This window comes from Podarcis cretensis (genome assembly GCF_951804945.1).
Source record: "Podarcis cretensis genome assembly, chromosome: 11".
Classification (NCBI taxonomy): domain Eukaryota; kingdom Metazoa; phylum Chordata; class Lepidosauria; order Squamata; family Lacertidae; genus Podarcis; species Podarcis cretensis.
Window position 1 is genome coordinate 1,932,022 of NC_137180.1, and position 15,774 is coordinate 1,947,795.

General features: G+C 41.9%; 1 protein-coding gene across 7 annotated transcripts in view; it reads right to left on the reverse strand.

The window, feature by feature from the left end:
• TRPM3 (transient receptor potential cation channel subfamily M member 3) overlaps window positions 1-15,774 on the reverse strand; it is a gene marked incomplete at its 5' end in the record, with an annotated part of 420,896 nt that overhangs the window by 131,738 nt on the left and 273,384 nt on the right. For all 7 annotated transcript variants that reach the window (XM_079995989.1, XM_079995985.1, XM_079995990.1 and 4 more), the window contains 4 exons: window positions 5,706-5,830; window positions 6,901-7,114; window positions 9,898-10,102; window positions 12,077-12,156. In XM_079995989.1, the coding sequence (XP_079852115.1) occupies window positions 5,706-5,830; window positions 6,901-7,114; window positions 9,898-10,102; window positions 12,077-12,156 (624 nt within the window). The remainder of the gene's footprint in view (window positions 1-5,705; window positions 5,831-6,900; window positions 7,115-9,897; window positions 10,103-12,076; window positions 12,157-15,774) is intronic.

The following is a 15,774-nucleotide window of genomic DNA, read 5'->3' on the forward strand; positions in this document are numbered from 1 at the left end:
AGATCTTCTGCAATGATTTTGCAAAGTTTTTTTGCAGATAAAGTTGCTGAGATTTGAAAAGAGGTAGACACCACTGTGGGAGCAGGGCTGGGGCGGAAGAGTGCCAGATTCCTGGTCTAGTCAAGCTGCGTGGGATCAATTCCAATCTGTTACCTCCGAGGATGTGGACAGGCTGCTTGGACGAGTGAAACCGAACACTTGTCTCCTTGATCATTGCCCATCCTGGCTCATAAAAGTGAGCTGGGAAGGGCTGGGCAATGGGCTCTGTGGGGTGGTGAATGCTTCTCTCTGTTATTAAACCGCTTCTTTAAAAAAAATCTTTAGACCCGGCCAATATAGCAAACTATCGCCCAGTCTCAAATCTTCCATTCTTGGGCAAGGTGATTGAGCGAGTGCTTGCTGAACAACTCCAGGCACGCCCGGAAGATGTAGAACATTTGGATCCCTTCCAGTCGGGATTCAGGCCTCTTCATGGGACTGAAACTGCCTTGGTCGCACTGGTTGATGATCTCCGGTGGGCTAGGGACAAAGCTGAAAGCTTTTTCCTATTTCTGCTGGATTTCTCAGCGGCTTTGATACCATTGATCATGACATCCTTCTGGACCGTCTTGAGGGGCTGGGAGCTGGGGGCACTGTTATACAGTGGTTCCGCTCCTTCCTCCTGGGCCGTGTTCAGAAAGTGGTGTTGGGGGATGAGTGTTCAGACCCCTGGGCTCTCATTTGTGGAGTGCCTCAGGGTTCCATCCTCTTCCCCATGCTTTTTAACATCTATATTTAGCCGCTTGGAGAGATCACCAGGGGGTTTGGGCTGGGTGTTCATCAGTATGCGGATGATACCCAGCTCTACCTCTCTTTTAAATCAGAACCAGTGAAGGCAGTAAAGGTCCTGTGTGAGTGCCTGGAGGCAGCTGGAGGATGGATGGCGGCTAACAGATTGAGGTTGAATCCTGACAAGACAGAAGTACTGTTTCTGGGGGACAGGGGGTGGGCAGGTGTGGAGGACTCCCTGGTTCTGAACGGCGTAACTGTGCCTCTGAAGGATAAGGTGCGCAGCCTGGGAATCATTTTGGACTCACAGCTGTCCATAGAGGTGCAGGTCTGGTGACTAGGAGTGGCCGCTGAGACTACATAACACTGGTCCTGAAAGACCTACATTGGCTCCCAGGACGTTTCCAAGCACAATTCAAAGTGCTAATGCTGACCTTTAAAGCCCTAAACGGCCTCGGCCCAGAAGGAGCGTCTCCACCCCCATCGTTCTGCCTGGATACTGAGGTCCAGCGCCGAGGGCCTTCTGGCAGTTCCCTCACTGTGAGAAGCGAAGTTACAGGGAACCAGGCAGAGGGCCTTCTCAGTAGAGGCACCTGCCCTCCCATCAGATGTCAAGGAAATAAAAAACTATCTGACTTTTAGAAGACATCTGAAGGCAGCCCTGTTTAAGGAACTTTTTAATGTTTGATTCTATTTTTAATATTCTGTTGTGAGCCGCACAGAGTGGCTGGGGAAACACAGCCAGATGGGCGGGGTATTATTATTATTATTAATAATAATAAATATTGTTGGACCAAAGTTCAATTTGGATAACTGTTTTATCAGTCTAACAGAAGCATCCCAAATCTGAAGTATATTTTACTTCCAAGAACATAAGAAGGCTGAGTAAGATTTTTTTATTATGGTTGTTTACAGGAAAAAATTAGCTACTAGCAGATCCAGTCTTGTTTTTCTATGGCTTCTTGTAACTCACATATTGTTTTCACTTTCTAGTTGAATGGTAATATTGCTGCCAACTATTATCCTCAGACAACACTCAAAACCACAATGGAAAGGAATCACAATGATGACATTTATAGTACCAGATAGATTTCAAAAATTATGTCTGAAAGCACATTCAAACCTGATGTTGTAAAAAACTAGATTTCAACGGGTACATGCACCGAACGTACCACATATTAAAATTACCTGAGATATAACATGCAGGCTGATCCTATGTGTATCTACTTAGGAGTAAGTCCCACTGAGTCTCAAACATGCATGAATGGGATTTCAGAACTATGCCTTCTTAAGTGCTCTTTAAAAGTTACAGTACCATCACGGGAGTCACTTCTCTGCCATTTCTTCCCATGGCACTGCTGTACCATCAAAGGCCCGTGATTACATTTGTGGGTACTATGAAGCTGTCACCTGAGAAAGATCAGGGAGCAGCTTTGCAGTAAAGATCACTTACTTGCAGGCATCCCTGTTGCAGCCTTTAAAAGCAGTGCCCAAACATGTTGCAAGAACTTTGACTGACAGATGTCTAATATTTGAAGAGGAGACACTGCTGAAAGAGCAGCTCAAAGTGGGATGGGTGTAAAAGCAGCTTAAGATCCTAAATCAGACTATTCATGCAAGTTGTTGTTGTTATTTAGTCGTTTAGTTGTGTCCGAATCTTCGTGACCCATGGACCAGGGCAAGTCATGAGACACAATTTTCTTAGTTCTTCAAACATATTGGACCACCAGAATGTAATCTGGTTAAGGAATATTGGCAAAAGATTATAAAGGTAATTTCTGGATTATTTCAAATAAACATAGAAGTTAATAGGGATTTGTTATTTTTGGGAATACTGAGAAATAACAAAGTAAAAAGTAATAAGCAAGAGTTGTACAAGATTATGATTTTAGCTGGAATGGCAGTTATTGCTTTGGGATGGAAAAAAAAGGCCAAATGGAATATGGAAAAATGGAATGATGATGTTTTTGAATACGTACAATCAGAAATATTCGCACAGATAGTGGCAGAGGATAGATGGGAAACTAAATGCCAAAGAATCACAAATAAATGGGCATTTTACAGGAACTGGATAGAAAGAGGGGAAGCCAACCCTAACATACAAGCTCGAATGAACAGACTGTGTACATGGATAAAGATATGAAGAAGGAAGGCCTGATTGGGTGGGGGGGAGGGAGGGGGAAGAAAAAAAAAAGTAAACTGGATGGTATTTTGAATTGATTTTGTTATGTAAGCCTTTTTTTAGAAACCATATATATTAATGTTATGTAGTTATGCACTGTAGTATGAATGACTTTTGTTTCGTATTCTTTGTTTTATAGAATAATTATAATAATGTTATGTTACTAAGCAAATTTAATATAACAGTAAAAGGAAAAAACAAACAAAAACATATTGGACCACCATAGTGGACTACAGGAGCCTACACAGTTGTAGCTTTCTTTCTGTTTCTCTCCCCTCACTGTCCAAGAGCATCACAACATTTAAGCAAAACATAACACAAAATAGCAATTCAAATCTGGATAAAACAGAGAGAAACATATTTAACTTTAAAATATATCATTCTCATGCATGCATACTTGCACACACCTTCTGTGTGTCCAATTCATGTGCTAATTTTTTGCCTCCCTTTTTGCCTCCAGCTGTGTACAGATAACAAAACCAGTTGCTTGAACTGTCATAAGCAAAGGTTGGTAAGTAGCCATTATATATAAAACTCAGCCACTGACTAATTATACAGTGTGATCACCACTCAAAGACACAATTCAGAACTTATAAACTAAATTTAGGGACTGGATAAATGCTTCAGTTTGCTTCAGTCTATAGTATCTGTTCCAGAATCAGTTTCCAGTTTGTTTCAGTTTCCATTAGCAAATTATCATTCTATTCCAAGCTTTCTTTACTTCAAGGATTGTGAGTCAGGCACCCTGGGCTCTCTCTCCATGTGCCATGCATGATCTTGAAATGCTTTCACCTGGTGAACACAGAGCATGTGGGACATGTGCCTTCACAATGTACCCAGGTTGTGACAAGAGAGTGAAGGAAAAGAATATAATTTTGGATTTTGCTGCATAAATCATTGTTCCTAGTAAATATATGTTTCTCTGCCAGGTGTCTGGCAATATTTTCTAGCAAAAATTACCTCATATCATATCCCTACAGAACCTGTTAGAACTAATTATTTGTATAAGCTCCAAGTACATATAGCCTTGATTTAATCAAGCAGTACTCTTGCTGAAGGAGAGATATACTATTGTTCCTCTCCATCATAGAAGCAGAGGACCTAGCTGTTAAACCAGGGGTCAGCAACCTTTTTCAGCCGTGGGCCGGTCCACCATCCCTCAGACCATGTGGGGGGCCGGACTATATTTTGGAGAGAAAAAATGAACCAATTCCTATGCCCCACAAATAACCCAGAGATGCATTTGAAATAAAAGGGCACATTCTACTCATGTAAAAACACACTGATTCCTGGACCATCCGCAGGCGATTGGGCCGCATCTGGCCCCTGGGCCTTAGGTTGCCTATCCCTGTGTTAAACCTGTCAGAGAACTGAAACGGAGTGGCTTCAAGGAAACTAATGAAAAGTTCTTTTTCAGCCTTGCTTGCAGGCAGCAACTGCAGGTATCAATGCAAAGCATAAACACTGGCAGCAGGTGTGTGAATGTGGGTGAGACAATCTTAGAAGATTATTCTCCATTATTTTCTTCAGAAGAGTAAGGATACGTCCAGACAGATGTGGATTATGTGATTGCTGCTGCCCATGCATGGAGGTGGTTTGCGGCATCCACATAATGTCATTGGCAACAAAATACCTATTTAATTAGGATCCATACCTTCCAGGTGGCGCTGTGGGTTAAAGCCTCAGCGCCTAGGGCTTGCCGATTGAAAGGTCGGCGGTTCGAATCCCTGCGGCGGGGTGCGCTCCCGCTGCTCAGTCCCAGCGCCTGCCAACCTAGCAGTTCGAAAGCACCTCTGGGTGCAAGTAGATAAATAGGGACCGCTTACCAGCGGGAAGGTAAACGGCGTTTCCGTGTGCGGCTCTGGCTCGCCAGAGCAACGATGTCACGCTGGCCACGTGACCCGGAAGTGTCTCCGGACAGCGCTGGCCCCTGGCCTCTTAAGTGAGATGGGCGCACAACCCCAGAGTCTGTCAAGACTGGCCCGTACGGGCAGGGGTACCTTTACCTTTACCTTCCATGTTTTCATACTTTCACAATTGCATGGTGAGTGGTGTAGTGGCTGGAGCTTTAGACTTGGGCCATATTCACTCCAGACATTTAAAGCACCTTGATACCACCTTAAATATTCATAGCTTTCCCCAAAGAATTCTGGAAACTGTAGTTTCTTCAGGGTGCTGAGAGTTGTTAGGACGCCCTTATTCCCCTTCATGGTACTCCAGTTCTCAAGAGTTCCCTGTGAAGAGGGACTGTCTATTAACATCTAATCAACTGTTAAACCACTCTGGAAATTGTAGCTTGGTAGCTATTGAAGGGGAATTGGGGTCTCCTAACCACTTTCAGCACCCTTAACAAATGACAGCTCCCAGAATATTTTGGAGAAAACCTTGACTGTTTGCATAGCAATGTTAGGTAGTAGCAATGGCATAAAGAGGATAGCTATATGTCCTTCAAGGAATAGGTCCTTTCTAAATGATCATTTCCCTCTTCCTCAGAGTGACATCCTCCTTTCCTGAGACCCTCATTCTCCATGACAGCAGGGCAGCTATCAACCTGGGAGCAAGGCACAGCTCATCTACCAACCTCCGTGCCCCTCTCTGCTTTTCAGGTCTGTCACCTTGACAATTTCCTAGAGAGCAGGGGCACATTGCACAGAGGACACACCCACAACTTCTGCCCTGCCCAAAAGATCTGAAAAACCCAGACTTCAAGGACATATTGGCAAAGCAATGCACTGCAAGAAATCTAGAGACTTACATCCTTGCCAATCAGATCCTCTTGATTTTCTACAATTCCCCAGGGAGCTATTCCAATAGTGCAGATCTTCCCTCTTGACTTGGAGGCATGGTCTTTCAGTGCATCCCCAACATGCCGAATAACTCCTGTAACGTATGGATTATGGCAAAATATCAAAATAATCCCCCAGTCAAAACAAAACATTTATGTAAGTAGCAGTAAATAGGCATAACTTTACCTTTCTAAAATGCTAGGAGTTCTGTGATTCTATACTTTAAAAAAATTGTGATAGAAAATCTCAAATACTGAGTCTTACAAACAAATTATGTAACTGGAATAAGTCTTGAAAATTAAAAGGGAGAAAGTCACCCACAGTGCCATGCATGCAGAAGCTCTGGAGAGAACAGAGGAACTGCAAGCTTGTATATGTCTTCCACTGCTCATTTGCCTTCACAAAAAAAATTGCTGGGTACAGAGACTATACCTTTAAAGCACATATTGTTTCCCTCAAAGAATTCTGGGCACCTTCACAGAGTTACAATTCACAGCAACCCTTAACAAACAACAGTGCCCAGAATTCTTTGAGGGGGGAAACATGCTTCAAATCTGCTTTATAGGTAAATTATCTACACAGCCTTGGCTTAGAGAAAAGATGTGACTGAAGAGGGGGAAAGGAAATTATGGCCCAGTTTGGGCATGATGGTAAACCATTATGAATGGCTTATGGTGGATGTGATGATCTCACATGCTTTGCTGCTCTCCACCAGCCCAGGGAAGAAACAAACCACAATCTGTGGCTTGGAGTTAGGTCTGAAACAGGGATTACAGTTTGCTTTGCTCTAATTAACTACAATCTGCAGTGAAGGTTTGACTTGGCTTGCTGGATGTGGGTTTTTTTAATAGCAGCTTTCCTCCCAATGAGGTGGGATTTTTTTCCAGGATTGGGGAAAGGGTTAAAGTCCTATCCCTATCTAGATCCTGCTAAGAAAATTTGCACTTTTAAAAACATATATATTAAATGCAAACCATGTATTTAATGCCACATTTAGTTTGAATGATGTCTAGATAGAAATGTATTAAATGAACATAATGCTGTCTGCTTCATTTAATGCAGTGACAGGATTTTTTCAGGATCCTGTGACCATGAAAAAGCTTTTTATGCCATAGAAAGAATTCCATCTGCTCCAGGGATTTCATTCTGCCAGGTTATTGTTACCTGTGTTTACTCCTCCAGTAAATATCCATGCTCCAGTTGTCATGGCAGCTTTAATGAGACCTTTCCCAAAGACTTGCTTGAGCTTTGGCTGAAGTTCAAAATTCTGGAGACCTCCATGCACAGAGATGAGAAGTTTGGGAAGTTCAAGCTGCCATTCCTTGGTCATCAAGTGTAGAAGAAGATCAGGCTTTGTGTCAAAAGACACACGCACATACTACAGGAGGAAGGGCATTGATTTGAAACAAAAGCAAAGAGTGAAGACGAGAAGCTGGTAATAGACATGCAGCTGGAATATTTACACCTGATCTTAGCCAAAAGACCGAGATGCACCATCATTCCATGAATTAAAAAGACATGGGAATAATTCATTAGGATTTTACTGAACTTCTGTACAATGGAATTTATGTGGAAGTTAATACAGAACCAGATCTCAGAAGCATTTGGTTGAAAATCCATCTGTTAACATATAGTTTGAAGAGAAGTGCTACTTAACCAAATAAAATGAAAAATACAAACTCAAGAGAGTAAGATGATTTTGCTTAGTTGATTTTCCAGGGGTTGGCAGACCTGCTGTCTGCAAAGGCCTTCTTAGGTGCCCCCAGGGTGAACCAAAATCTACAGATTCCTGGATTCCTTTTTTCCTTTCTTTTTTTTTTTAATGTACGCTTCTAGTATTTTTTAAAACCTGAGACATGAGTCAAAACAGGGGTGGCCATCTCCCATGAGACTGCGATCTACTCACAGAGTTAAAAACTGGCAGTGATCTACCCCCTTTTTTAGGGGTTCAGGTCTAAGTTGTTGAGCTTTTGGGGAAAGGAAGTAAGCACCATTTTGGGGGGTGGCTCAGGCCAAAGTTGTTCAGCTTTTTTTAGGGGAGCCGAACTGGTTGAGCTTCTTTGGGGGGAGCCAGTGATCTACCACAGACATCCAGTGATCTACCGGTAGATCACGATCTACCTCTTGGACATGCCTGGCTTAGAACAAAGGGGAACTGGAGAGAGGGAAGAGTTTGCTGTTACCTCCAAATGCAACCACTCTCAGTCTCGTCTATCTCATAATATTGTGAGGATCAAACAGGGTAAGAATTTGAAAGTGGCTTCTTTCTTCTGCACTGGAAAAACTGAACTGTAGTTTACAGTGGACTGATGAAGCAGAATGGATATGGCTTGACTTATATGAAAATTCACAATTGTGGCACATTATTTTTGAAGATTATGAACCGGCAACACCATTAATGCTACCGCTTATAGGAGAAGAAGGATAAATGGAGTGTTGTGGCCTCGAGTTTACTAAATTATATTGAAATGGATGAGCAAGTTCAGTGCACAATGTCTAGCTCTAATAATGATTTTCTCAAACATGGTAGCTGTCAGAAAGTATTAGATTGTAGAAAGAGTTTATTCAATGTTTGCTAGAGGAGCAAGTACCAGGCCTGCCCAACTGTTTCTCTTCATGCCTGCAGCACTGCAGTGAGGGACCTTGACATGGTGTAATCAAGGTTAACAAGCTTCACTGAGAATGAAGGGTTGCCATGTGATTTTGTGTTGTTGAAAGACAAGTTTCTGGGTTTGAGGAATTTGGCTTTTTAAGCGTCAAATAAAATTTTATAACTATCGGAATGAAAAAAGTAGTAATGCCATTTCCTAAACTATGTCAGTCAAACTCTATATGTGTCAATTTGTAGGTAGCTGGCATGAACTTCCTGAATGCCTCTTTATGGGGCTCATTACTTTTGCCAATTAGCAGTTATTCTACACAGCATTGTAGACAGCATTAATGTCAAGGAAATTTGAACAGAAGCTTGCAGTTTAACCATAAAAATACTGACCAGGCAAATGCTACCAGGTGATGTGGCCAGCCTTCAGTAAAGCTATCATGTTAATTTGGAAATTAGTAAGATAATCAATAGAAATAAATTTCAAGTGAACATGAAGCAAAGAGCAAAGTATCTTCTTTCTGTGAAGCGAACAAATTACTTTTATGGAGATAAGCTGAAAAATTATAAAACCACACATGGAGGTTTGCATTGTGTTTTAAAGGTACATCAGTATCTAGCAGTGCCGGATGTTTTCCTTGGAAGTCTGACAATAAGCATTCCCTCATTTAATAAATGTGACACACTGCACTGCAGATAGAATTTGGTTATTCTATATTAAAGAAGAACAATTTTAATAAACAATACATTTCTGTTACATTTTTTCCTACTGCAGAAAGCAGTGGGAGTTGATCTGCTGCTCACCCATCAGCAAAACTGATAAAACTTTTATTTTATTTGGCAACAGTATCTAGTCCTCTGGGGTCACTTTATGCAAAGCCGTCAGGCTCACATTTATCTCCAAAAACTACTGTTTGCCAACAATGTGAAACATCTTCCTATTGAACATGAGCTCACTGTAAAACTGAGCAGAGTCTTTTGTATTGTATTAGAACTTGCCTTACAATTTTAGGAAAGAACAAGGTAGATGCCTTCCTAGAGACGGAGGGCAGAAACATGGAAACACTGCTGAAAATGAAAGCCATGTATTGGCTCTCTACTCCTTTTGATTTTATTGTATTCCAATATAATTACACTTAAGCCCCATGCCTAACTGCAAGATCCTGATTGGCTGTGGATCCAGAGCAGTCTTCTCCTGCCCTATGTGAACATGTTAAGGATTGAACCTGGAATCCTTTGCATGTACAGCATCTGTTTTGTGATTGAGCTGTGGTTCTTGGCCACGTTTCCCACACACCCATGTTTCTCCCTCTTCCCCACTGCTATTTCCCCCACTGGCTACCTTTTAGGTTGCAAGGCTCCTTGGAAACATGAATTTGCCCATATTACTGATGCAACTCTGTAATGCATCAGTGATGCTAATGTACATGGCGGAATAATCTGCACCATTCCCTAGAATGTGCACCCAAGACACACACACACAGAAATAAAAGCAAACATGAAGTAAGGAACTTATGAAGTAAGGACCACGTTCTGGTCCAAATTATGAGGGTTTTAGTTACCATGGCTTTATTCGAGTGACCTCCACCTTGGAACTCAATGGTTCCAAAAGCATCAGTGGGACTGAGCTGAGTGTGCTTGCTGATTGACCACTTCTCTGCCTGGATGTCATTTCGAGCAAGCCGGCTTTCATTCTTCTCATTCTGAATAATGGAGATGCTTGGAGTAAGTCCCACATGTTGACCTATTAGGCGCCCACAGCAACACCTATGGCATCAAGCAAAAATTACTTGTATTTCTTCACAAAGAGGCAGATGAGATTAAATTAAGTCATTGTGGCTACTGAAGTAAAACACTTCAGTCTTCAAAACAGTTTCCCTCTCAGTAGACATAGTTAGGATACAAAGATAGGTGAAGACAACCACACAGAACTCCACAATAACTTTAATAAAGGTGCTGGCGGAGCTTTTCTCATCCCTGTTGGAGATGCTATACCCGCCAACATTCTCTTTAAGATAGTACTATTCAAAGGTACACATGGCTGGTCACTCTGACACAGATCAACTTTGATTTGCATCCCTTTATGTCCACAGGCTCAAAGGTAAATGTCAAATGAAACCATGGCCCTCTAGATGCTACTGCACTAGAAATTCCATCTTGTGGAGTTCAACATCTGGAGGCCCACCATTCCTCATCTCTCTTCACAGGCAATAAGGTGACACCTTTTATTGGCCAAATTGTGGACCAGTACCACATGGGTGGCGCTGTGGTCTAAACAACTGAGTCTCTTCGGCTTGCTGATCAGAAGGTCGGCGGTTCGAATCCCCGTGACGGGGTGAGTTCCCATTGATTGGTCCCTGCTCCTGCCAACCTAGCAGTTCGAAAGCACGTCAAAGTACAAGTAGATAAATAGGTACCGCTCCGGCAGGAAGGTAGACGGTGTTTCCGTGCACTGCTCTGGTTCGCCATAAGCGGCTTAGTCATGCTGGCCACATGACCCAGAAGCTGTCTGTGGACAAACGCCGGCTCCCTTGGCCATTAAAGTGAGATGAGTGCACAACCCCAGAGTTGTCCACAACTGGACCTAATGGTCAGGGGTACCTTTACCTTGGTAAAGGTAACTTTGGAATGCTGTATATGAACTGCATATCCAGATTATGAAATTACCTTTGTACAACTGTTTTTGTCTTATTGCAAGCAAACACCCACAAGACATACCCCAAAGCCATTTCAGGCTGCAGCAATGGCCCTCAGCACCAGCCTTTGTACAGCAGCATGTCTTTAACTTACATGAAATCACTGCAAGAGAGCCTTTTCACATATTCTTGGTGACACCGTGGAAAGGTTATATTGCAGGGATTTCAAGTAGGTTAAACATGAGCTTACACAAACTGAAATAATTGATACAATAAATATTTTTGCCACTATGGGCTAACAGAACTTGAAAACATTTAAATTTCCATGATACTTCAAGAAAATTACACTTTTAAGAAATGGAAAATGGTAAGAAATGGTCATTTAAATATTGTCCCAACTTCTTCTCAAAGGCTGTATTACGTTATAAAGATATTTTACTTATAATGCAGGATACAGTGGTACCTTGGTTTGCAACCGCTTTGGATTACAACTGTTTTGGATTACAACCACGCCAAACCCAGAAGTGCGTGTCTCTTTTTTTGGATTACAAACCATTTTTTTGGAGGCCCCATTGGCGAAAGAACGCCTTGGGTTACAACCTGTTTTGGTTTACAACCGGACCTGCAGAATGGATTATGGTTGCAAACCAAGGTACCACTGTATATGTATTTTCTGTTAGCATTCATGTTTTTCATGCAAGAACAGCTATATCTCTAACCTGAAGTATTTTCCTCGGTAAAGGAAAATTATTATTATTAAATTTGTATACTGCCATTCATCCAAAGATCACAGGGAAGTTCACAACATAAAAATTCAAAATTAGAACACAAAATACATAATAAAAACAAAAGCAAACCAATACTCCCACAAAGACATCTAAAAGAACATAGAATGTTAATTAGCCAAAGGCCTGGTTAAAGAGCTACATTATGTTCAAATTCATATTGTGTCCATCTTTGTTTAACAACATTTGTTTCCTGGCAATTACTAAAATAGAGCTGTTTCTTCTCTGACAGGTATCAAAAGCCAAGATCCAATGAGATATAATAGGTTAAGTATAAGCTGTCATGAAAAGCAAGTTCATTGACAAAAGCCATGCCGTACCTATGGGGGTCTTTGGTGCTGGGTATGATGTGAACACATTCCCTTTTGTAAAATGCTCTTTCTATCCATGACTTCTGAGCCTGAAAAAGAGATGAATAAAAAATCCATAAAATAAATTTCCTGTTCAATATTATTTTTAAGGACAACAAAGCATTTAACATAGGATGCTTCACAGTAGCAAAGTTTAGGGGTTGTGTTTTTCAATGAAAGGCTCCACTGGCATTTCTTGTGGGGCTTGATGGATTGCATACAGCATTAATATTAATATAATCAACAAAATAAAACAAATGAAAATAACGATACATTAAACCTCTCCAATTGGTGAGAACCCCCTTGACATTACATTCTTTTTGCTGTTTTGAAATCACTTAAAACAACTACAGTGGTACCTCTAGATACGAACGGGATCTGTTCCGGAGCCCCGCACCAGATTAACACCAGCACCATACACTTGTACACATCTCTTTAGAAACCATCCATCAAAGTGGGACACACCTGGAGAGTCCTTAAATGATTGTGCTAAGTATCAGCCCTTTCCTTCCTCTAGTGTAACACATTATCATCATTTCCACTGGGAACATAGGAGGAAACCTGGTCTAACTTTGTCTATTCCTATAGGTGGGTTGTTGTTTTTTAAGTTTGTTTCTGTTACCTTTCTGTGTTATATCCCATTCAAAGATATATATCTATGTTATATCGCATTCTCAACAAAAAAAATATGAACAAGAGAGGAGGACGTAAGAAGCACCAAACAAGGGGAGCCACAATATAAAGAAGCAGTTACACTTGAACATCAGCAGACCAAGTTGTGCCGGGAAAAGAACAAGAATGCTGAAGATGCATCAGTGGCGTAGCGTGGGTTGTCAGCACCCGGGGCAAGGCAAGTAATTTGCACCCCCTAACCCATGGATTTGCACCCCCTAACCCCCAGATGTTGCGCCCGGTGCGGCCGGCCCCCCCTGCACCCCCCACGCTACGCCACTGAGATGCATTGAGTTCCATACAGCTGTGCAATTTTAGACTCTGGACTTAATGGTTTTATGATGTCTTCCTTTAGATAGACTTGTGAATCACTTCAGTGCTGAAGCGCACAATTAACATTTTTCTTCCCTCCCCGTACCCCATTCCATGATTTACAACTGCATCCACATGCAAAAAACAAGCTAAAAGCATTTTTCCAACCCTGATTAAAAAGAAGAAGAAATACTCTGATGACAAGGGTAAAAAAAATTGAGTTTGTTTATGTTGCCCTGATGATAAACAGGGAATAATCACCATTTTGTTGTAGCAAATGATCATATAATACAGAGATTTTCAACCTTTTTGAGTCCAAGGCTCCCTTAACCAACTACCATATATTCTTTCTGAGGCTCCTTTGTGGGGCTCAGGAGCCCGGTTAGGTCCCCCCTTGCCTGCAGAGCTGGCAGCCCTCAGCCCTTTTTGAACAGCTTCCCTCAGCCTCCTCTCCTCTTCCTTCTCCTTGGGAGCCCCAAAGAGCGGTGCCTCCCAGAGGCACCATTCGCCTGTGGAGCTTATGGCCAGGGCTGCTGCAATAAACAGCTGTGCAAGCCTTTGGGAGGCAGAGATGCAAGAGGGCTTCAGAGGAAGGAGGGAAGGAAAGAGGGACACCCCTGTGGCATCCCTGACCATCCTTCAGGGCACGGCACACTGGTTGAAAACAACTGATATAATAAAATTAAATTAGCACCTGTAAACATGTACACCTTTTGTCTGCCCCCTGACTATATAACATTTTACTAAAGAAGAAGAAAAGGGGTGCTGTGATGACCCAGTGTTAGCCCTAGCAGGATTTGGCATGTCCACGCCACCCCAGGGGCTAATGCAGGGCCTGTTTACCATATCCCACCATCTGCTGCTCTCTAGGCCGTCATTTTCATCCCCCCCCCTCCCATGCTGTGGATTTCAGGCCAGGGGTCAAGCCCTAGCTGAGCCACTCCTTTAGCCAGGCTGCCTGTTGAGATTCACTGCTCTATTTGTTTCTCTTCTAGTATTTTTTTTGCCCATTGGCAACAACCTCTTTGAGAGAAACATGCTTTCTGAATCATGTACAGTGGTACCTTGGGTTAAGAACTTAATTCTTTCTGGAGGTCCGTTCTTAACCTGTAACTGTTCTTAACCTGAAGCACCACTTTAGCTAATGGGGCCTCCCACTGCCACCGTGCCACCGGAGCACGATTTCTGTTCTCATCCTGAAGCAGAGTTCTTAACCCGAGGTACTATTCCTGGGTTAGCGGAGTCTGTAACCTGAAGCATCTGTAACCCGAGATGCCACTGTACCATCAACAGAAGCTGGTATCACCCTCAATCTGCATCTAGCAGCATGCAAAGATAACAAAATGAAAAAGCCCAGAAATGAACAAGCAAAAAAGCATGCAAAATCTTAGCTTCTGCTCATTCTGGAGAAGCCATTCACTATGTGGATGCTATCTTTAAAAAGAGCAGGCGGTATAAACAGGGTTTTTGTACTCAAGTAGAGTGGGTGTGCATTGGGTCAATGGGGAAAACTAGCAATAGCATAATTTTTATAATTCTTAAAATTATCTTAATTTTCTAATGGCACAATTCTATGCACTTTGACTCAGAAGTGGGTAAGCGGGTAAGCCTAAGTAGCCTATTTCAAGTCAATATGATGTTTTTAATAATTAATCTAAGGACAAAAAGTACCACTCCAGCAATTAAGAGATGACCTCCCCCCTCCCTCCCCCCTCTGAATTTAGATATATTTAGAAAACATGCAAAGAAACATAATGCATTCAAAGATGTTGATTAGAGCTGATGAGATTTACATGAGTGCTTATGGTGGCTATAGGCTATGTGATAAAAGACTGTTGCTACAATCCTAAGCACACAGTTACTGTGGTGCAAGTGCAAACATGCTAAGGAGGAGTAGCATGCATTAAATGCCATTTATACCTAAAACAGCAGCCCGGTCCCTTGAATATACTTCCTGCTACTTCATGCCCTGGCAAAAACATCAGCTTTGAAAAATTAATTGCCATAGTTCATTTCTGACTAGAAGGACAGTGTTTGTTCCATTTTCCATTAACATTCTTCAGGCTATATATGAATTTTTCAGAAGTAAAGCTTTTCATAAATGAATACCCTATAAAATATCATCGGAACAGTAAAAGGCTATAGACATATCAAAATGATTTTAGTACCAGATTATATTTTAATGATTTCCTCTTTAGTTTCCTACAGCCACCCTACAATGGGAAAGCCAAGTATAGGTATCCTTGATGTAGCTGGTGCTCTGATCTTAAATTTGTTAAGCAAACCTGCGGTGGCACAAGTCAAAATGCAGCCCTGTAGTAAAGAAGGAAGAAATGGTTGTTTCTCACATTCCAGGAAAATGGCATGGCAGAGCACACATTCCCAGTACAAGCCTTGGCCAGTGCTAAGGGCATGGAAGGAAATGATGAGTGTTGGGGCTTGGAAAACGCTTTAAACAAGTTTTCACAATGAGGGTTTATAATACCTTTATTATCATAATTTGTTTGCTTTGCCTGAATATCCTTTCCACACATATGAGAGTAAGCTTGATCATGTTTAAACTAATAATTAGGATTGCATGCAGTGGGGTAACCTTAGCTAACCTCTCATGAGTTCTGATTTCACAGAAACCCATGTTTGCCATGCTAAAACACACACAGAACCCTATTTGAACTTAATTTGTA